The 21964-nt window shown below is 37.1% G+C and overlaps 1 protein-coding gene across 4 annotated transcripts; it reads right to left on the bottom strand.

Moving 5' to 3' along the window:
• On the bottom strand, positions 1-20508 carry CCDC92 (coiled-coil domain containing 92). Of its 4 annotated transcripts, none has more exons than XM_072415785.1 (4): positions 20188-20508; positions 5492-5656; positions 4139-4180; positions 1-1358 (listed from the first exon to the last, which is right to left on the bottom strand). In XM_072415785.1, the coding sequence occupies exons 2-4, from the start codon at positions 5619-5621 to the stop codon at positions 586-588; spliced, it is 945 nt and encodes a 314-aa protein (XP_072271886.1). In that variant the 5' UTR covers positions 5622-5656; positions 20188-20508; the 3' UTR covers positions 1-585. The 4 variants fall into 4 exon arrangements, with proteins under 4 accessions (XP_072271886.1, XP_072271884.1, XP_072271887.1 ...); XM_072415783.1 differs by having other exon boundaries at positions 5492-5659; positions 20188-20507; XM_072415786.1 differs by lacking the exon at positions 20188-20508 and adding an exon at positions 15278-15484 and having other exon boundaries at positions 5492-5659.
• Positions 20509-21964: the final 1456 nt, after the last annotated feature.

Genomic DNA, 21964 nt, shown 5'->3' with positions numbered 1-21964 from the left:
CAGAGATAAGACATATTTTAATTGGCAATTAGCTGGTAGTTTACTTATAGGAAACCTTTAAACACGCCAAAAGTATTGACACTGCATTAGAATCAGTGAGAGTATTGGGTATAGTTAAGTAAAATCAGACATACATATAACTTTCTTTTCAGTGCTTCCATTAGAGTATAAGTGTTGATATACAGTGTACAGACTAGAGACCTATTGAGCAAAATGTGTAAACCGCCTTTTGCAGCTTGTCTTATATTGGTGTGTTATGTTACATTATTGTACAAGTGGCAACTTTGCAGGTGTGTGCTTGTGTCAACATACTTGGTTATAAGTTGAAAGATTGGAGCAAGCTTTATATAGGCTGATACCTTGTCACAACATCTATTCAGTTTGCCATTGGAGTCCCAGGACAGCAGCATTATATCAGCAAATCTGCTTATATTTGGCATGCAGGGGATTGAAAATAAAAATAGCAAAATGTAAAAAATAAATCAAATCTACTTGCTGTGTTCATGTTAATCTTATCTGGTCACACAGTGCATAAAAAGCCAAATATTTGATATTTTGGTTAACATAGTAGTTATATAAATGTATTTAAATAGTTCTGTCAGTCCCTGAGTGCTTCCTAACAACTTTGCTTGAATTGACTTGATCCACTGCTAAGGTTTCAACTTCTGGTTGAGGTCCAACCTGACTCTGAACAGAGGTGGCATGGGGAATTCGATGTGCAACTCCAACATGGGCCTTCTGCTTCTTCTCTTTGGCTGGACTACTGGATTCAGATCTAATTGGAGGAATGACAAGTGGTCTCTCTTTAATGATCTGTGTGTCCGCTGATTGTCTTGCCAATAAAAAGGGAGTGGGGTCTGGCATGGCATCCACAGGTTCACGCAACATTATCTTTCGACCATCTGCCCCTAGCCTGTAGACCTCTGCAAAATCAGCATTGAGTGGTGTGGACAGACTCTTCTTCATTCTTCTTCTTGGAGTCTCAGGTTGCTTTTCTTTGGGAGGAGATGGCTTATAATTAGACATTACTGGGCTCCCAGGAGGGCCTACCTCAGGGGCCCCACTGGTACTAAGCAGCTTCTTTTTGGTAGCGTGCAGCTGAGATGTCAGATAAGCAATGGTACTCGCCCTCTGCTCCAGTTCACTAGACAACATATTCAGTTTATGGCTTTTAACTTTTAGTTCTTCTAAGTATTTTTTCTCTCTTTCTTTAATAGTGTTTTCCAGCACCATAATCATAGCGTTTTTCTGCTCCAACTCTTTTAGCAACTCATTGTTTTCAGTTTCTTTGTCCTTAAGCTGAGCTTCCAGTTCTTCACATCTTCTTCTAAGTTCATCACTCCTTGAAATACTATCCCCTAAAAAAATAAAGTTAAATGTCAGACTTATGTTTGGCTGCAGCATTTTCATTCCTTTAACACCATCCACAGTGATTTTTAAAAAGAGAAAGTCCTGGTTGTAAAAAGTTAATTCAAAGCCTGAAGATGCAACCCATTGAAATCCAACTACAGAGAATGCATCCTCTCTTGTACAGACCCTCAAAGACTCCAGGCATACACCTATATTATGGAGAGTAATTCCAACCTGATTAGTCCATTCTTTAATACATATAATTAAAAATCTACACAACTGTTCGTTCAGAAGTGGTCAGTTTATTAGCATTTCTGCCTCCGGGACCCTCAAGTGGATTTCACAAAAAATGACAATGGTACATGAGCTGGAAAGCGACTGATGGGAAATCTACCTACTTACATCAGATGACCTAACACTACCCTACTCCAAACAAAAAAGGAAAAACCAATTTGGGTTGATTTGATCCCTAAATATTTCAGTTTAAAATCTCAAATTGCAACATTTAAACTCACTTTAAATACATCATGCTAATTATTCATGTTAAGAATTAAAAGCTAGTGATATCTATTCTGTTAGATTATTTTTTAGTATTCATGGATCTGAACCTAGTCTTTACCTAGCCTAATGAATCAATGGCTCCCTTTAGCATCTGATTTGTGCAGTGAATTTCATATAAATTCCACAAAAATACAGGCCCTAAGATGTGTCATATGAACATTAGTGTCAATGTTTCATGTTAAAGGTTTATTTGTCTTTAATTCTACTGTAACTTAAATGACAAAGGCTGAAAAGGCTTCAGTCTATGTCATTCTAATAATTAACAATACAGGACTCACTTCCCTATAATATTAAACTATTATATAATAAATAATTACATCAAAACCACTTCAGACTCAATCAGCATGGCACAGAACTGAAAGAATAAAGATTTTCTACCAACAAACTGCTGCTTCCATAGCTTTCTTTAAAGCACATATACATACAGGAATAAAAAAACAATATTCTCTATGCAGAAAGTACTAATAAGAAAGAGTATGTATGTGCAGGTTTCATCAGATTGCAGTACATAACTGTGATTAGAAGATTAAGATGTTGATACCAGTGACTTGAAACACAGTACTGTTTTGTTTGGTGGGTGTGACTAGGCCCATGTCACTTATGCAGCTCCCACAACTCCAATTTATAACCTTCTTACACAGTTTACATAGTCACAATCACATAATATTAAACCCAAATGTGCAGGCATGTTTATGTAGTTGATGAGAGGGCACAGTTTTGACCTGGGGAAACAAGACTACAAAAAGCCAAACAGGTCATTCAACTGTTCTTCCAGAATAATAATTAGAGGATGTTTGTTGGTCTGCAAGATTGTTTGATAGCCATCTAATGTTCACTGGTATCCTAAAATATAGTGATTAGGTTTACTATATTTTTTGTAGGGTAAACATTTTTCATGTATACACAAGCACACTTTTAGATATTTATAGAATTGCAAAGGCTTAGTCTACACACTGCAGAAAATAAAATATTTATGAAACTGCTCTACTATATTCCCTCACAAGCTCAGATTTCAGGCTGCAAGCAGCGCTATGTCTTTGAAGTGGCACCACATGAAAGGCTGGTGTGTGTGTGTGCTCAAGGACACTAATGGCCAGAAAATCAATATGAAGGGTCATTTGTTGTTCCTAGGTCCAGTTTCACAATGATGTGTCAGCTAAAAGCTAATCAATAAAGCCTGCAACAAGTTTTCATGCAACATCTATACCCATCCCGTAAATGCCTTTCCTAAAATTCACAGGGGAAATGTTAGAAAATATGGCACGGATGCAGCAAAGAGCTGGTGATTAGCTGCCTAGTGACAGGTAAAGAGGCAGCCAATTTATAGCACACACAAGTGTTATACAGTTAGGTCCTTAAAAATTTGGACAGAGACAACTTTTTTCTAGCTTTAGTTCTGTACATTACCACAAATAATTTTAAATGAAACAACTCAGATGCAATTGAACTGCAGACTTTCAGCTTTAATTCAGTGGGTTGAACAAAAAGATTGCATAAGGGTTTTCAACCAAGTATTAGAAATGAACATTTTATTTTCAGCTTGTCCAATTACTTTTGAGCCCCTGAAATGAAGTGATTGTGTAAAAAAAGACTTTAGTTCCTCACATTTTTATGCAAACATTTTGTTCAACCGTCTGAATTAAAGCTGAAAATCTGCAGTTCAACTGCATCTGGGTTGTTTCATTTAGAATTAATTGGTATAATGTACAAAACCAACATTAGAAAAAAGTTGTCTGTACAAATATTTATGGACCTAACTGTATTTCTTTGTTAAACATTTACACTTTTAAGTATAAGTTATGTTACTAACAACACAACCTGCATAACAGATTCATAATTCTGTACTGACATTGGCAAACACGGATAATATTTTATTATTCACCTATTAAATCAAATCCCAGCATTGTCCCAACATAGCCTTAAAAAAAAAGTCTTGAAGTTGAGCCCCTGCAGCCCTAACAAAGGAATCATTACAAAGAGAGCAGTGTGTACCGCTTGTAAATGGCAACTTGGCACAAGCTCTGGTCTTCCTTTATCATTACTATCTAATAGACTGGACTTTTTCTATCAGGTTTATGTATTCATGATGCATATTGCATTAGAGAAAGAAAAATTCTCCTTGTTCTTTCCAGTCTTTAAATAAATAATACAGAATAACATTGTGTGTACAGTGCATAGAAATGACATTTTATAGCGTTAAAGAATTCTGATATGGAAACCACTATACCTGTCTGGTCAGAACTCTTTACTGTCAGCTCATAAGTCAAATCTGTAAAAAAAAAAATGAAAGCACAAAACATATCACATCATTTGTATTTTGTTAAAAATTACATTACATTCTAAAATAGTATGCAAATGTATTTCCACTTACAAAACAGCGATGGCAATATCATTTTACATAGAATACTGAAAAGTGGAAGATGGTGACATTAAAGCTTTACAAAGTCTGATGAGATCAGTTTTACATAGGGGACACCATGCTGGGATTTACTGTTCTTGTGACAAAGGAGTGACAACAGTGGGTGAGTTCTACCATAACTACCAACCCTGGGGGGCAGAGACTAATGACAGCTAACAAGATAGCAATTAACTTAAAAGAGCTTTAGGGAAAAAAAGTAAGAGTTATCACATTTTCCCCATCACTTCATGTAGCACAGCAGCTTTTGTAGGCAGTATTACACTCACCCCACCATTCTAGGATGCACAATAGTTGGTCAGAAACTGGAAATAGTTTTATGTCTACTTTAATTTGTGGATATTAGGCATACTATATACACCAAAGTAAATGAGAGTACATAGCGTGTACCATTGTACTCTGCTTGCAGAACCCTGGCACCTTTAATAGAAATTTTTAATTTGCTGAGTATTAAAGCAGCCCGCAGAAGTCATTGTTGTCATTCATGAAGCTTTTGGGCAGCATTTATAAACACAATGGGCCTGATTTATCAAAGCTCTCCAAGGCTGGAGAGAATACACTTTCACCAGTGAAGCTAGGTGATCGAGCAAACCTGGAATGGATTTCTTCATTTTCATTTGCTATTTGCTAGCAAATGCTTTGAATCCTGGACCAGATCCATCCCAGGTTTGTTGGATCACCCAGCTTCACTGGTGAAAGTGTATTCTCTCCAGCCTTGGAGAACTTTAATAAATCAGGGCCAATGAGCCTTATTTATTAAAGCTCTCCAAGGCTTCAAAAGATAGACTATCGTGGGTAAACCCTGGATATCCAGCAAACCTGGATTCCAATAAATAAGGCCCAATGAGTAAGGATGCACATCTCAGAGGTTATTTATGTTATTCAATTCACCCATCCTTAGTCATATATTATTCAAGCCTCAATTTTTTTTTACATAACAGAGAATAAAATCCCATGCAGAACATTTGAAAGCTGGTTTACAAGTGTGTAGATACAAGTGTATAGATATGGATCCTATACCTTAATTTGTGCCATGGTTTGGATGTTGTGCAGTAGCTCAATGTAAAATTTAATTGTGTTTACTTCTTTTCTACTGCAATGCGACTATGAAAAGATGTCTTGGCAATATATTTCAGCAATGTACACAATATCAGCCAATATTACCTGTGCAATGCTGCTGTAGGCGTCGGATTTCAGCATGTAATCCTTTCAGTGTGTTAGCATGCTCTTGCTGCAGAAATAGAAGATTCTTCTGAGCACTCTGCAGCTGGTTCTCCAAGTTAACAGAGGCCATTCTTATTCACGCTCACAGAGGAGGAAGATTTGGGCCTGCTATAAAAACACCTGATTAGACTGGATTTCTAGATATCTAGACACAGATTAAACAATATGTGAAAAGCATTGAGGAAAAAATAGAAGTATTAGTAAAAATACTGCTTTTACATTTAGTATATTCAATGTGTACCTCCCTGTACTTGGGGTGTTGGGTTGAACCACTACCAGGGATATTCTAATAATATCTCAAATAACTCATAATGTTCTCATATAATTGCTACAAGCATGACTTGTTTATGTGTTTTGAAATTAGATTAAATAAACAAAAAATAAAACAAACAAGCCACTAATACACACAAACTAGAACTTTATCACTTTATCAGCAGACAAATGAAATGGTTATATTGTTGATGATGAGGTATTAGTTGTGCATGCATGGTAATGGACACACAGACATTTCATGTGTATGGATTTAGGATCAGAAAGTAATACAACAAACCATGTTCTTTACATATTTACCTTTTATAAGGATAAAAAAAATATCTGAACTGAAATAGTGGAGTTGTGTAGCCATTTGGCGTACCAGCCACGTAATATGTAAATGGTGACAGAAATATTTTATAGCTACACAATTACAGTACTAATAAAAACCACATGGCATACTATCCTAAATTTGTTTTCCTTTTTTAATAGGGTGTCAGCTTTATCACAACAATAGACAGCTTTGTTAGATCTGATCTATTAATATATTGCCTTGTACTACAAATTTATGGTAACAATACCAAGTCAGTGAGCAGAAATAGTGGCTTACCACATATCAGTACAGTAAGGGAATGTTCACACTAGGGGTAAAAAAAAATGTTGGTAGCAGCAACAGGCGAGTTTTTTCAGATGATTGAAGACGCTTGTGCAGGAATTTGCAGGAGGCTGGAAAGCCAAGCGATGCGTTGTTTTTTTACTTTTTTTTTATTGAAATTGCTTTAAAAAACACAAATGCTTCCAAAAGCGGTGATAAGTGGTTCTAATTCAAGTATATGGAGGCAGCTGTGACAGCACGCCACCCCTGGATACTGCATAAAAAAAAACAGGCTGCAACACTGTTGTAAGTAATTGCCTGAAAACAAAATCGGCCTGTTCATTTCTATATTAAACCACTAGTGCGAACCTGTATTGATTGAATATTAGCTGTTAGGCATATTTGGTTTCTCAGTTTTGGTTTACATAGAAAACAAATTAAACACTTAAAATTATATTACTAAAAAAATGTTTTGGCTGATGGTGAACTGTAAATTTAAATAAAAAGTGTCCCTTTCCTGACAAGCATATACAAATTATTACAGATTACAGTAACTGTTAAGTAGCACCCTTATATGGTATGATACAAGTGACAAGCATAATTGCTGTGAAATAGAACAATCACATAGTTTAGGGTTTAGAGCAGTGCTGGTAATTTGTAGAACCCAAATAATCAATATGCCTGCTTGCTGGACCCTAGACTGTACTCAGGAGCTATGAAGTGTTTTAAAATTGTGTCATTAAAACATTAAATGTTGTTCCTTGCATGAAAATATGTGGTGACATTAAGGGGAAGGTTTGATGTTGTGGTTTGTGTGGTGAGTTCCTTTAGCATAGATACGGGCAGAGAAGGGCAAGCAAAATCAGCCTTCATTTTGATTATAAAGTGTAGACACAAATAGTAAATGCAGTACATGCAATTTCATGCACAAAAAGCACAGCAAAGTCAAGCATTGCGTTAAATTAGTTCTACACAACAAACCAATTAACCCTATGACAAGGGTGCTGGGAGATGTGGATTGACAATGACAGCTGAGGAGTAACCTTTTCTTTTATTTTGCAATGAATGAATCTGTGAAATGGGCTCACTGCTAAAGCTACGTACACACGTCAGATTTTTATCGCCCGATAATCGGCATCGGCCAATTATCGGGCGAAAATCTGCCGTGTGTACAGTCGGTGTCGTCCATCGTCCGGACGACCGACCTGCCGGATCCACAGACGATGAACGATGAGCGATCCTAATGAAAGGGAAGGGGGAGAGCGCGCAGCAGGGTGCCGCTCCGTCGCTCTCCCCCTCCCCTCTCCATAGAGCATGAACGGTGCTGTATGTACAGCACCGTTCATGCATCGTGCACTCCCTTGTCGTTGGAAAGGATCGTGAAAGATCCTTTCCAACGACAAAAATTGCAAGTGTGTACGCAGCTTAAGACAGCTTAAACAAGCCCATAAACAGAATATTAAAAAAACAATATTCTGCAAATCCATGTAAAGTTTATTTTACCTATTAGTTTGAGTTTGTGTGAGGCACACTGAAAATAAATATAAATATTTGCAGAGTTTTGGGTATATATTAGAAAATATGTCCTTCAGTGACACCTGTGCTGGCTTCTGGACAACAATTATCCATTTACACAATATAATACTCTCCATTGATTACCAGTAAACCATCATCACCACACAAATGCATTATCAGAAATGTGCTCCCAGCTGCTGGGAATACACGTGTAATATGCCTGTGTGCAGTTACTGCAAATCCTATTCTACTGTACATGTAGCTTTTATTTCGGCCAGTTATGTGTGTCTGGTATTTGTCCTGATTACCCGGTGAAATGGCATCACAAGAGTGAAAATACTGTACAACACAACATAGAAATGTTTTTTGGGGTCATGTTCCAATAACCATGTTAATCACAATTAAAATTGCTGCTCCCCCTGGCTCTACCCATTAAAGTTGTATGACCATTACGGAAGAAGATGAACTAGGATTAACTAAAAATGAAGAAGGCAGCACCATGGAAGATTTACACATTAAACAACCACAGGTCAGTATACTTCAGTCCATCCAGATATTAATTTAAATAACCTAAATTCTAAATTAGATAATAAAGCGACATTTTATTTTTAATAGCCAATTATTTCTAGGTAAATTTAGAGTATATAGAATAGGAAAAAGTAAACATTTCATGGGTACTAATACAAATACAAACTTGTAAGCAAATAATACTATAAAACACATTTTTTAGGTTCCGTACAAATCAGTTTCCATTCAGTTGGAGGTTTCCTTGACTGCCAGGTAAAGCTTCAATTGCTCTCATTACTTCCCTGGCAAAGGCAAATGTTGGGTAAGAACAATGCTTGCTGCCTCAGTGATTGCTACCTCTATGAGTTCTCCATACTACATATTCCACAGATCTAGCTCTTATCTCAATGTTTCTTTTAAGATGCCGACTTCTTGGCACTACACAAGCTGTTGAGTACAGACGGCAGCTACTGTAGGAATAAGAACATATTTATTTTAGTCCATTTTTGTGCAGTGTTATTTCTTGTGTCTCAGCTGTCATCACATTTTAATAATGAAAGTGTGTCTATGTTATCAACAGGCCAGAGAAGATGGGGGTTTTGCATAGACTATGACAGAAGGAGTATTTCATTCTGTTCTGCAGGAAGGAATTTAAGATTCATTTCTGAGTTAAAATAACAACATCTGACTTTTGGACTCTGATATCAAAGTCAGAGCAGTCCAATTCTGTCATCGACATAACAGAAACTGTTCTGAAGACATAATACTGTGATTTCAAATATAAGTTTCTGCTTCTAGGAAACCCTGAATAATCAAACACATATTAATGGAATATTAGTATTATTCTGCAAGGATGTTATACACCCATAACCCATAATTTTTGCTTGCAGTATTTATATGGGACAGACATTACCACTAAGAAGGGGATATTAATAGTAATAGCAGCTGAACTTTAGAGTCTAAGCGTCACGCTGTGTCTACCAATAGTGATTGCCTTCCATATTCCTATTCTGTGCAAAGAATATCTAACTGGCTGCTGACACATAAAATGCTAGAAATAACGCTTTTAGAGGGAACACACACAACTTGTTTTAGACCCAAATGTTTAGAAAAATGTTGCTTATCTGGAAATCTATAGGATATTAATTTTAAATATTAAATTCTCCAGCAAGGTCTGTGTAGAGGAGGGGATATATGAACACAGTGTAAATTCTGTTTTTAGTAAAATTCACACACCATAAAAAACATAAAATATACTATATTTACATATAGGAAAACAAATAATATTAGTCTTTCAGGCAAAAGTCAAACATATTTAAATAAACTCCAAACTAAACAAAAACTAAGCAATGCCAAGATTCACAGACCCGAGAAGGGAAGTATAGTGAAGGAAGAACCTCTATAACTCCATGTCCTCATCCAGGCATCCTCCAACATCCTCGCCTTCCCCAGACCCCAAATTTGTTGCACTATGTGCAGAATATCATTCACAACATTGTTTACAGGAACGTGTTGTGTAGTATTACCACCACAAAACAGGTGTATCAAAATCAAACCTAGTGAATCTTAAATGCTTTATATACCCTGCATATATACCCATAATACCTAGAACCCTCCCCACCCTTTTGTAAACATCTACAATAAAGGAACACTGGAGCAGACAGTGGTCCATAATTTCTTCTATTCCACTACGTTTCAGACTTACTCCCTCAGAGTTTCTTGAGTAATGGTGCTGCCAGACCCCTCTCAAAATAATCATAATGTGAAAGAGGAGACAAGACAGGTCCCTAACCTGAATAATAACTGGTCCCTAATAGGTCCCTAACCTGAATATTAACGAGTGAAGCTTCCTCCACGTACATAGTTATCCACGCCTAAATGCCCCCACAGAAACCCTTCTGAAGTTAAATAGTCCCTAACTTGAAATACCTATATCAACTCAAAAATACACTGGTCTTGTCTTACAACAGTACCAAGCACATGGCAGCCAGGAAAGGGGGGGGGGGGCAAAAAGGAGGTAGAGGGAAACCTCTAAGACCAAAGTTTGACCCAGTGCTCTTCTGATTACTTGCCTGGCCAAATGCATTCTGTTATCTAGGAAAGTATTCCTTTGAGAGTACATTGACAGAACCAGTTAAACTAAAATCAATTAAAATAATCAAATGAAACAAAAAAAAATAGAGTGAAAAGGTACATTTAGGGCATGTGTCCAAAGGGCTTTTGTTTGCTTCAAACAGGTTTTGCTTTCACATACAAGCCTATTGATCTGCTTAACACAGGTCAACAAGAAGTCAATTTTAAGTAATATTCATTAGTCTATGAACTGTTAAAATCATGCCATCAACATAATTCCAAATACGGGGACACAAGTCTTTAGAGCAGACCCATCACCTCATTTTTAACATTATATAAAAGGATGGCTATCATTTTTACATAGCACAAAAAAATGTGGGTCCCCTCCTCTTCTGCATTGACTGTCAGGAGGCTGTGGGCTGCTCCTTCTCTGCAAGGGACATTCCTGTATGCGCAGTGAGAGCGGCCGTTGTGAGAAATAACCTGAAAGAGGGTGGCGGGCTGACCAGAACATTGAGTGACCAAAAAACAGGACAGGGAGACAGCATTGAACTTGCTGGGCTTGGTTTGTGGCTTTTCACAGGTAAAAGTAAGTGATTTTTAAGTGGATTCTTGTTACAGGTAAATGACAGGCCCATTGAAGATAGGGGATTTACTTACTGCCAAGAAGCTAACATCTCTGGATAACATCAGTTATGGAGGACCTTATTCACCCTGGTCCAGTGGGGGATGCATGCTCTAATTTCATGCAGGGATACAGGTCATTTAGTTTAGTATTTAGCTTGTCATTATCCCTACTGATTATCACAGGTATACCAAATAATAATAAGCCAGCACAAAGTCAAATGAAAACAGTTCAGTTTTGAAATCTATGTATATCACAATTTGTACTTTGGTGCACAACCTCTTTATCTTTCTAGAAAGCTCAATAACGTCTTTATGAATCAATCCTGCTCAGGTGTGTATTTCCTTGTAAAAGGATTAACATGTAATCTAAATATAAATAGCTGTTGAGTCAATACTGAATGCCTATCCAGCACAGCCCACTTAACCCTGAACTGGTAGGAGCAGATTGTATCTAAGAAGATTGTTTGGGACTCTCCTAAGAGTTCTGCTTTAGGCCCTTAGTTACTCCAGCGGCGATTGAACAATCAATCAATTTAACAAACATCTTTGCTATACATTTTTGAAATAACCAGACAGGGCAATTTACATATTATTTCTGACAAAACAGAGATCTGAAAAAATAAATTGTAATTTAAGGCAACGGTGTTCTATAAAAAAAAAAGTAATTGCATGTTTACTATATGCATATCAGAAAGGCTGGTTCAGCAGGTTTAGTCACTGTCCAATGGTCTTGTATACATGGACACAAAATGCTGAAATCCAGAGTCCAATAATTAATCCTCATAGGCATTCTGTTTTATGGTTGTTATATAGAGACCTGTCTCCTTCTCTTCCTCCTTCGGCCATCTTGATTGACCAGGCCGTGATGATGTAACTTCGGCGCGTTTAGTCCCCACAAGTGCAGGGGAAGCCAGGATTGCTGGGTATCCTGGCAAACAAAGCTGAGCTGTACATGCAATGCTTTTTTTGTCAGCTCCACAGAGCAATCAGGCAGATAATAGGGAATATTGCAGAAGGGACATCGTCTGACCCTTTCTGCAACAATGAGCTGCCTGATTAAAAAGATTTAAAAGTTGAACTTTAGTTCCGCTTTAGGACTAAGCTTGGAGTCTGCTGTTGCTACAATGCAGTGAATGGCTGAGCCTTGTAAGAGTCATTGAAAGTATTATCGAACAGATTTACTGCCTAACCCATGAAATATGCTGAAGCAATGGTATAGTTTGAAATTATGATTTATAAATGTTAAACCTACTCATGAAAAAACAGCAAAAATTGAGCAGCTTCTTGTCCACTCAAGTTTAATAAATGCCTCCAATTATTTATATTCTATTTACCCAAGGTTTGGTGCACTGAAAACAATGAAACAGGCAACATAAAACAGAGAAGCTGAATGGCTGCTTAAATAGTGCAGACTCCTATAAAACTATAAGAAACCATTTGCAATAAACACTAATAAATAGGCTTACCCACACAGTACAGTTTTTTGTGAATATTACTGTATCACTTTGAGGCAGTAAAAAGTTTACCATGATTAGCCACTTATGATCACAAGGAAATTTTGTTACTCCACTACAAAAAAACAAGGTTAGTTTATAGAAAAAATGTAATATACTTACCTTACCTCACACCAACTACAGTACTATATCCAATGCCTAGACAAGGGTGACTTAAAGAGTTTTGCTTCTTCTGGCAAAATTATGGGGAATGGTAGGTATCTCACTAAACATACTAACTAAAAATAGAAGGAAGGTCATGACCCTGCAGTATGAATGCCGAAGCAGAGAACGGTATATTTAATAATTTTTTAACCTAGAGGGTTTTTTTTTTGTTAACTTGGCAAGGGGGATAGGGGCAAAATCCTCAACAGACCTTTACCAACTTCACCTGTGCATGATGACAGCCAGTGTGTGAACAATCGTAAATTATTAAAATGGTCACATAGGATTGTTAAAATCAGTAAGGCATGGATACCTTCATTTTCTTGCTTGGCTAGCAAAGTCTACCCCAATACAGACCAGATAACAGGGGCAATGTGACTGTAATTTATCATTCTAAAATATTAATTACAAATAATCTCCGGGTCAATCTTTATTTGGCCACTATGCTATTTTTCACATTAGTTTATAGAAGTTTCCTATTATACAGTATATATAAAAGAACCAAGGTAACTATTGGAATAATTCCTCATTTTGCTGTTCATTATTTCGACCTGTACATTGTTTTTGTAACTTCTAATTTTGTTATCAATGGTATTTGTTTGTCCTACAATCTTGTGCTTTTAGCATTGAATATAAGACCTAACGTACAGAAAACAATCTAGTTTCCAAACATAAAATTTAAAAGCATACACAAACCAATATAACAATCCATAAGGTAAAGTCCTCATATGGGATTCCAATCTTTGGAGATACCATAGCACTTATTAAAAAGCTAAATAAAATATAAATCTAATAAGGCGATCTATCACTGTAAATACTTATGCTCTGTGACGCATTTTAACATTAAAGCAACATTTTGTAATAACCAAAGTTTATCTTCTGAAAAAAGTATGTGAAATAGTGTTGAAAGCTAAAATAAAATGAAAAGGTTGCGGCACTAAAATTACAAAACCAAATTATTGTCACATGTAAGTTTATACAATCTGTTAATAAAAGAAGTCAGACTGTAATGTGCAATGGACAAACCTGAGAGGAAAGCAATGACCAAATGCCTTATGGGTGTGTCTGAGCAAATTTCTATCTGCAGAACAATAGTACAGTGACAGCTGACATAATGCTTCCGGTTCTCTCCCCAGACACCCCCTGTGTTAAGTTTCTATTACAGTTGTCTGTCCCATGTCTGCTATTCTATCTGGCCAATGAAGTAAAGCTTTGTGGATGATCAGATACAGCACTGCAGTCATATATAAATGGCAGCACCCATACTGGAAAAAAAGGACTTTTTTAAAAGAACTAAAAGATTAAAATATAAAATAACCACACCGATAACCAATATTTATTCAGGAGCCTACATAAAAAGCTATAGACTGCCAATACCAGGGTTATTTAATATTGCAGTGCAAACAAAATAGTATTAAGTAAAGTAACTCATACCAATCAATGTTTCTTGTTCAATAATCCTAAAACAAATATTATTGTGCTATATATTCATTAAAAGAGAATTCACACAAATGACAATATATCAGTTGAATGAATTTGAGAATATTACTGCAGATTCACTGTAGCTACAACATATTATTGTGAACCTCTTGAAAAGTAACCATAAATATTATGATGCATTATTCTTTTTTTTAGCAAACAAGTTGCAGCAATGAACAAAGCCATCTCTGCAGGAAACATAAAATGAAAGCCACGTGGTACTACAGGCTGCAGAACTATAGGAGAATACGACTTTTAAATGAAAAGTAGACAACCACAGCTAACCGGCTACCAGTACTCAGGAGTGTTGAGCTTTATACAGCAGATGACCAGCACATCTAAATGATGATATATCCTCAGGGCTGATATGGGTGTTCTTCAAATCATTAATCAGCAGGAATTCTGATCAGGGAGACCCGCAACCATCAGCGGATGGGGGATGAAGCCCATCACATTTTTGTTTCATACAATCTATACAAAGGAAATAAATCATAGTTATAATTATCTTCAAAGACTGTGCACTGCATTCATGTAGAATATAGGTAGCAGGTGGATCCCAGGCTACCCCCACCCCCAGGAGTGTAGGTCATATGGACAATGGGCTCTGCTCCTTTTGTATTCTTCATTGGTAACTTAACTCAAACCCTAAAACCATATCAAGTTCTTGAAGCTACAAAAGCTGACCTAGATTCTCCAGCTGAGTGTCCTTTTTGATGGCATGTTCTTTAAAAGACCTGAACAAAGGGATCCTGAAAGCTGTGACAGGGTCACAAAGACAAAGGTCCCTCAGTGCCATGTCAGTAGAAATCGTAAAGTTATATTAAACCTTTCCAGAAGACACAAGTGGTAACAGAGCAAGACTCACATCAAAGTATATACACCGGCACATTATCAGTGTGGGGACACATCTGCAATGCGGCTCCTATCATCTCTAATTAGTAACATTCCGGCAGCCATACAAGGGTTAAGTTGCTAGCAGTTGTTCAGAGACAAGCCATTACTTCTATCGGGATAACTCACCGTGTAGATTTCAGCACCACATACAGACGGGTCAGCTCATTGGGGAGCGCTGCTGTGCTGCCATTCACACATCAGCATAGAGACTCCCTGCCATGTGCTGTGACAGCACCCTCTCCTCTAATGATCAGCACAGGAAAACGCCCTGTACATCCCCGGGGCAAGATATGGATCGCTATTCCAAGGCGATGCCCCGCACACTGATGACGAGGGATGGAGGGAGGGATTGCAGGCACTGCCCTCTCCTACAGAACCATAAGGTACTGCGCGGACCCAACACAGAACCATACATCACACAATGCATCTCATGATCACATAGAGGACAAAGCACTTCAGTGCCACACAAAGTATGAGAACACATGTGTACGATGTATATACAGCTCCCTATCACTCACACTGCCTGCACTGACTTCAATGATTCTTCTACACAATGCTCAATTAAGTTTAAAAACACAGGAAAATGTGGAAACAACCTACAGATGGTAAACCAAGCAAAGCTCTATAATAGCTCTTACACCCCCCACAAAGAAGAACAGTATAAGTTTACTGAGCACAGACAAAGCAAAACTACACAACATGATGGCCAGGGAAACATCAACAAACACACTGACCACACAGGGAATGCAAATAGAGGCTGCACAAATGTAGGAGAAATATATCCCAATGGTAAATATAATACGGAATACACAGACATAGATATCCATAACCCATACAAACAGTATAATACTGCCCCAATATACAACAACCAGAGGAATGTCCAGTAATAGAATATGATCCAGGTAAGTGTGCTAAAGCTACAATCAGTACAGTATAGTAAATAGTATTAACACCATAACACAATTATTATTACTAATACAATTACACAACTTATACCCACGATAATCAACCTAAACTATACAAAAGGTGTGCGGAAAGCCAACCATAAAATAGGGTTTGAGACAGAATGATCCTACTTAGGACTGCCATCCCATGTGCCACACAACCGGCTTTGTAATATAATAATGTAATATAATGATATGGCCTAATAATTGATTTATAGCCAAAGAATCCCAGGGAAGATCACATAAGAGTCAAAGATTGATTTTATTGTTCTATTTAGGGGAACATTCTTGTAGTCAATGCATGATGTAGCATTATAACACTTTAATCAGGGTTCCATTGTTTTTTTTGTGTTAAGGTATATACTGTATATATGACTCAGCTTGTTTGTATGTTTGTTCAGTATAGTAAATAAAGCTGAAATATTTTTGTGGTCTCTAGTATCTCCTAAAGGGTTAGCACATTATTACTAGTATAAAGGTCATTACAGATTTCATTCATATGGCCGATATCACAGTAGAGAAGTATTGTCAAAGTGTACTGGTTTCTAACATACTGTATGTGAATTGATCAGAATTAAAGGTCAGCTACCTAAAAATTCAGATCAAGGACATGATACTTTTTAGACAAAATAGTATAATAAATAAAATATAGCCCAAACAATATCAGTTTCCAGGCACTGCCTTACGATATAATTTAAGCAGTACATTTCCAGGGGAAGCACTTGCAGACATTGGGTCTACAGAGCATCCACCTATCATAAATATTTACTATATTATTTCCCAAATGTTGATCATTGCTGTACCAGAATCAATCTTTGCAGCTTCCAAGTACTGCCAAAACCTGTACTAAATGAGTGCATAACTACAGAACTGCATTGGCTGTACTAAAGCACATGTAATGTTAACTAGGAGTCATTCCAAAGTTGTTCTTGTTGGATGTTCTTTTTTCGTTTTCCGTGGATTTTTAATTGCTAGCAATGGCATTAAATACACTGCCGTTTCCATAATGGCCAGCATAAGCTAACATGTCCAATCCACTGGTTAAATCAATCATTTTGCTCCTTCTAGAACAAAGCTGTCCAACTTATAAACAGGGCATGTTTTCACGCCTTGTAATAAACCATAATTTGCTAGATTTACTGCTGTGTTAGGAGATCCTGGCCCCCGTGATCTAGGGATCCAGCTCTATTGTAGTGCATGCCAATAGCAGGTGCCCCCGGAGTGGGACAATCACACTTTCCTACAAGACTGTCACCTCCATACTACGGTATTACTACCAGCGGGTATAATCTTACGTTTTGGCAGACATTACTTGATGCATGTTGGGTAGCCCTGTCTAAAAGGATGGTAAAGTGAGTAGAGCCTGTGCTTTTTTGTTGTTTATCTGGTTAGTGTTTGAGAACCCAGAGACATGGATGGTGGTTAAGAATACACAGGTAAACATGCCAAATGCTCATTAGAGTTCTGTCCTTTCATGTGCTCAACTGAGTTTCTTACAGAGTTTGAAGATGAACTCCAGGCACACAGATTATCATACATATGCGGGAATTGTTTTACCTGTCAAAGAATATTGTTTATGTGTGTTAATGGATACTTAAACTTTATACACAGTAAAAAACAAACAATAAGTTATTAAATATGTTATCATGTCTACCCATACCAGTAAATAATGTTGAAAGTAAAAAAACACACACCGAGAAGCATGCACCATGCTTTTATACATGATATGTATGTAATCCTTGTCAAAGCATATACGATATTGCTTTTTTGTTTACAGGTAGCCCGTATATTTCAGATCTTTCATGGTATGCCAATTATACTCTTCACTTGTTGCAGTTAGTAATTTGTTCATCCACTCAAGTTAAAAATAAACCATGTTCTGCTCGTACATTGTAACAGAGTATTCTTCGTTCTGGCTGCTGTTCAAGTAACAGCTAATGGCAATGTACTAGACTGAAGCAAACACAATGAGGTGTGACTTAAACTTTGTGAATTACAGGGCTTGCATCAGGTAAAAAAGTGAAGATGAATTCATATATTGTGTACATTTTGAACTTAATATGTCACAAACATGGGCTGCTCAAATTCAGCATTTGATGAAAGAGTGAAGAATTACAAGCCAAATTACAACCCACTTACAATCTAATCAGACTTCCTCACTCATAACCTCATCACACGCAAGACTTTTCTAGAGGTATGTTTGCCATGGATAGGCCAAATTTTGTAAAACTTAATTAAATACAAATTTTTAAACTAATTCTTCAAAAACATATAGTTTGCTATCTATTTACAGTCAACGGACAGAAAACCTAAACCTCTATTCAGTACTGTAATAAGCCAAAGATAAAGGCTTCAATAATCATGGCTCTGATTCTTTAAGAGTTTGGTAGCATCCCGCCGCCCATGGTTAGATATTATTTCTTTGTATGTTGCTGCAATCCGGTTCATCCCAAAGATGTTATACCATACCCTGAGGCAACCATTGTTGGAGTGCAGATGGAAATGGGATTCATCAGACTAGATTATAATTTTCCAGTCATGAAAAGTTCAGCAATTATACTCTATACTACTGAAAGGATAGGGGTTGCAAAGGATGGTTTTACATTCTAAATGGCCTAACTGTGCACTCTGGTATTAGTAGGTCATCACAATTGTATTGATCTTATTTGTGCTATGGAGAAGAGACTACAATCAAATGAGTTTAATTTACTAAAGGAGTTCAGCAAGGTAATTATCAGCTTGCAATGGAATGTTCACTTATTCAAGAGAATGAGGTAAAATCCACTTGTAAATAATACCCAGTGCAAGGAAATGGGCATAAAACTTTAGTCCCACTTTGAACTGAAATTCAGCCAGATGTATACTGCAGACAAGGACAGGGGATGGTAGTCTTGTAATAGCTGCCTAGCTGTCAGATTTTGCTAAATTGTGCATGCTCAGTGCTGATTGTCAGGGAAACCCAGCAATCCTGGCATTCCTTGCACATGCTGAGAATTTATAAACTCCTGTGCACCTTTGGCCAATCAAGATTGCCAAATATTGTCTTTGGGAAGAGAGAAGATGGCTGTGCCCTGTGATGGAACTGGGATAGGCGAGTCACAGGTTTACTTCTGCTTTACTTTAAACATGTTAAATTTAGTTGCAAGGATAGGAGGACAGATCAGAGCAACAAACAGATTAGTTCATCATTCTTCTACTTCTCTTTTCATTGTGCAGTTACAAGATAGAGGAGGAACAATAACGTAAATGTTGGTGAACTGCAGCTAATAAAAATCAGGTCCCCTATCCAAACAGGACTGCACGGTGTAAAAAAAAAAACTCAGTCTAATCTCTGGACATAAAACACAAATTCTTTAGCAGGCAAAACAATTCCTGAATATATATTTTCTTGTTTGCTTATGTGTATTCAGTTATTTGCTTAAAGCTTCTATAAATTAAATCAGCCATTGCTGTACATACACAGTCTCTAAGTATTCACAATGCTACACAATGGTTGAGCTCTGCTGCTTCTTCTGACAATAGAAGTCACCTGAAACACTGAAAACAATATAATAGCGCCCTGGGCCTTACATCTCATCACAAGTGCTAAGCAGTCATTATAGTGATTAATGTATTCTTTCTCAAGTGTCTAATCTAAATGTATGGCCATATATTGAAACAAAAAATAGTAGCAAGAATATAAGTATATATAGATATATACCCTGCTTGTCCCCTTACAGGCCATACAATTATACCCTGGGCCTGGCAGGCGCTGCCATTGCAGTGTATATTAGCAATCACACATTATATAAATATCAATCTACATACAAATCATTAGATGGAGGCCATATGTATCCTCATATTCATGCATGGGAGGGCATTAGGCTGCCCAATATAATCTATGTGCCCGCCACTGATATCTGCAATGACTACCCAGCCATGATGTCCTAGCCCTGGACAGACATATATAACAATGGCTGCCATGGCTGTACACTGATATCAAATCAAGCCGGCTCCATGTTCATTTTAGAACCATATACACACAATGTATGAGCAGGTCGAATGACAATGCGAGCTCTTACACCCAGATTACGGTATCACCGCCAGGCTTACCCCTCAGTGTTGAGTAATGCTGGAAGATGCAGGTTATGTCATGCGGTTACCGGGCAGTCTCATTCCGCTGGCCTGGTCCTCCTGTCCCCTATCTCCCGGAGATACCAGGCACAATAAAGCGATGCATGACGGGAGGCCTCCTGCTGCCCGAAACAACCAGCTCACGTTTGCGGTAAAATAAACCTTAAATATCGGCCTTTCGACCTTGGGCTAAAGCACAATGCGGTGCCCCTGGGGTGACTTCGCAGCTTCCGGGCCGTACCCGGCTTGTAATCCTGTCACGGGAAACTACACGGGCTCAGGTGCAATGCGGTCACCATGGAAACGAGGTCACCCAGGAAGAAGCCGGGAGATGTAGTATCCCATACGGCCACTAGGGGGCTTTCAATAGCCCATGCTGATTGTACAATACAATTCTGTGTAGCATTGTGTACATGAGGTGATGGCTTTCCAGTCTCATTCTAATATCAAATATTGTTGAAAACAAAGTGTACTGAAAGGGACTTTGTTGGCAAAATTCATAGACAGTTCCAGCGAAAAACAAAGTAATTCCTATTGAAATATTTCTTTTAATATAAATTCTTATAAAATATTAAATTACATAAAAAGTTCCAGAACATTGAAACAAACAAATTTAATTAACACAGACACATGACCTCACACATTTCATGGGACTAGCCCACTTCCTCAGGAGGAATCGGTTCTATAATTGAAAGGATTTATCCATTAAAAACAATTCTTTTCAACATATATATACCATAAAATCCATATCTTGTATCAACACATATATGTAGAAAATCATGATAATTACCAATTTTTGAAATTTCCCCTCACATGTGTAACCATAAATTAAAATGTTGTGAACTCATTCTAATATCATCTATATTCCATATTTTTACATATATATTTATATATATAGTTTAATACCAATAAATCAAATTACTAATGTAAAAAGGAAAAGGGTTAGCAAGAGTTGCATGGAACTACAAGATCAACTATTGTAAAAATGTCATCTACACATTGCTTTATACAGGCTTTTTATTTATCATGGCAGGGGCATATATTTAGTCATAGCAGACTATGTGAATGCCATAGGGCCCAGAGCTGTCTAGCTACAGTGTGATTTATGCAGATAGGAAATACATTTAGTAATTTCAAGTAAAATCAATGAATACAAAGTTAGGAAAACTTTATAGAATTTCTGAGGGTAAGTTGGGCATGTTATGGTTTTGCTGTGGGGCGCCATTAAACATTCGTACAACCCTTAAAGGTGGGCAACCACCCAATGCTGCTAATGCTAGGAAAGGCATGTTCATGTGTGGGTATACAGCCGGCATTTACCTCCTATAACAAGTAGTAATAACTCCACAGTACAGATCACACAACTTTTATTAGCTAGAAATGTATGAAAACTCTGAGCATTACAGTTTGCATTTTTATTACACTAAAAACTAGCAGAATCCAAACATATATTACACTGGTAAACAAACATTTTCTTGCCAAACAGATTAAAGTCCTTTTAGGTTATGTTTGATCCACAGATTCCAAATATTGTATTAGTTTTGCTAGATTGGCTCTAGTATTTGAAATAATGACCACAATATTAACCTCATGAAGACTAATGAAATGTGAAAATTTAGCAAAATTTAACTAGATATGCCTATGTATACAAAATTTATTTTTTAAAATACTTATTGTCAATATATTCTATATTCAATATATTTACAGAACTAATCACAAAGAAGTCAGTAAAAATTCATACATAAACCAAAAAGGA

Source organism: Pyxicephalus adspersus, chromosome 6 (assembly GCF_032062135.1).
Source record: "Pyxicephalus adspersus chromosome 6, UCB_Pads_2.0, whole genome shotgun sequence".
Classification (NCBI taxonomy): Eukaryota; Metazoa; Chordata; class Amphibia; order Anura; family Pyxicephalidae; genus Pyxicephalus; species Pyxicephalus adspersus.
Note: the sequence above shows the minus strand (reverse complement) of the source record. Positions and strands in the feature narration are given on the sequence as shown.

Coding starts and splice junctions, on each gene's coding strand:
- CCDC92 (XM_072415785.1), bottom strand. CDS start 5,621: ATGGCCTCTGTTAACTTGGAGAACCAGCTGCAGAGTGCTCAGAAGAAT. Junction 4,181..5,491: donor CCTACAGCAGCATTGCACAG/GTAATATTGGCT, acceptor TTTTTTTTACAG/ATTTGACTTATGAGCTGACA. Junction 1,359..4,138: donor AAAGAGTTCTGACCAGACAG/GTATAGTGGTTT, acceptor TTATTTTTTTAG/GGGATAGTATTTCAAGGAGT.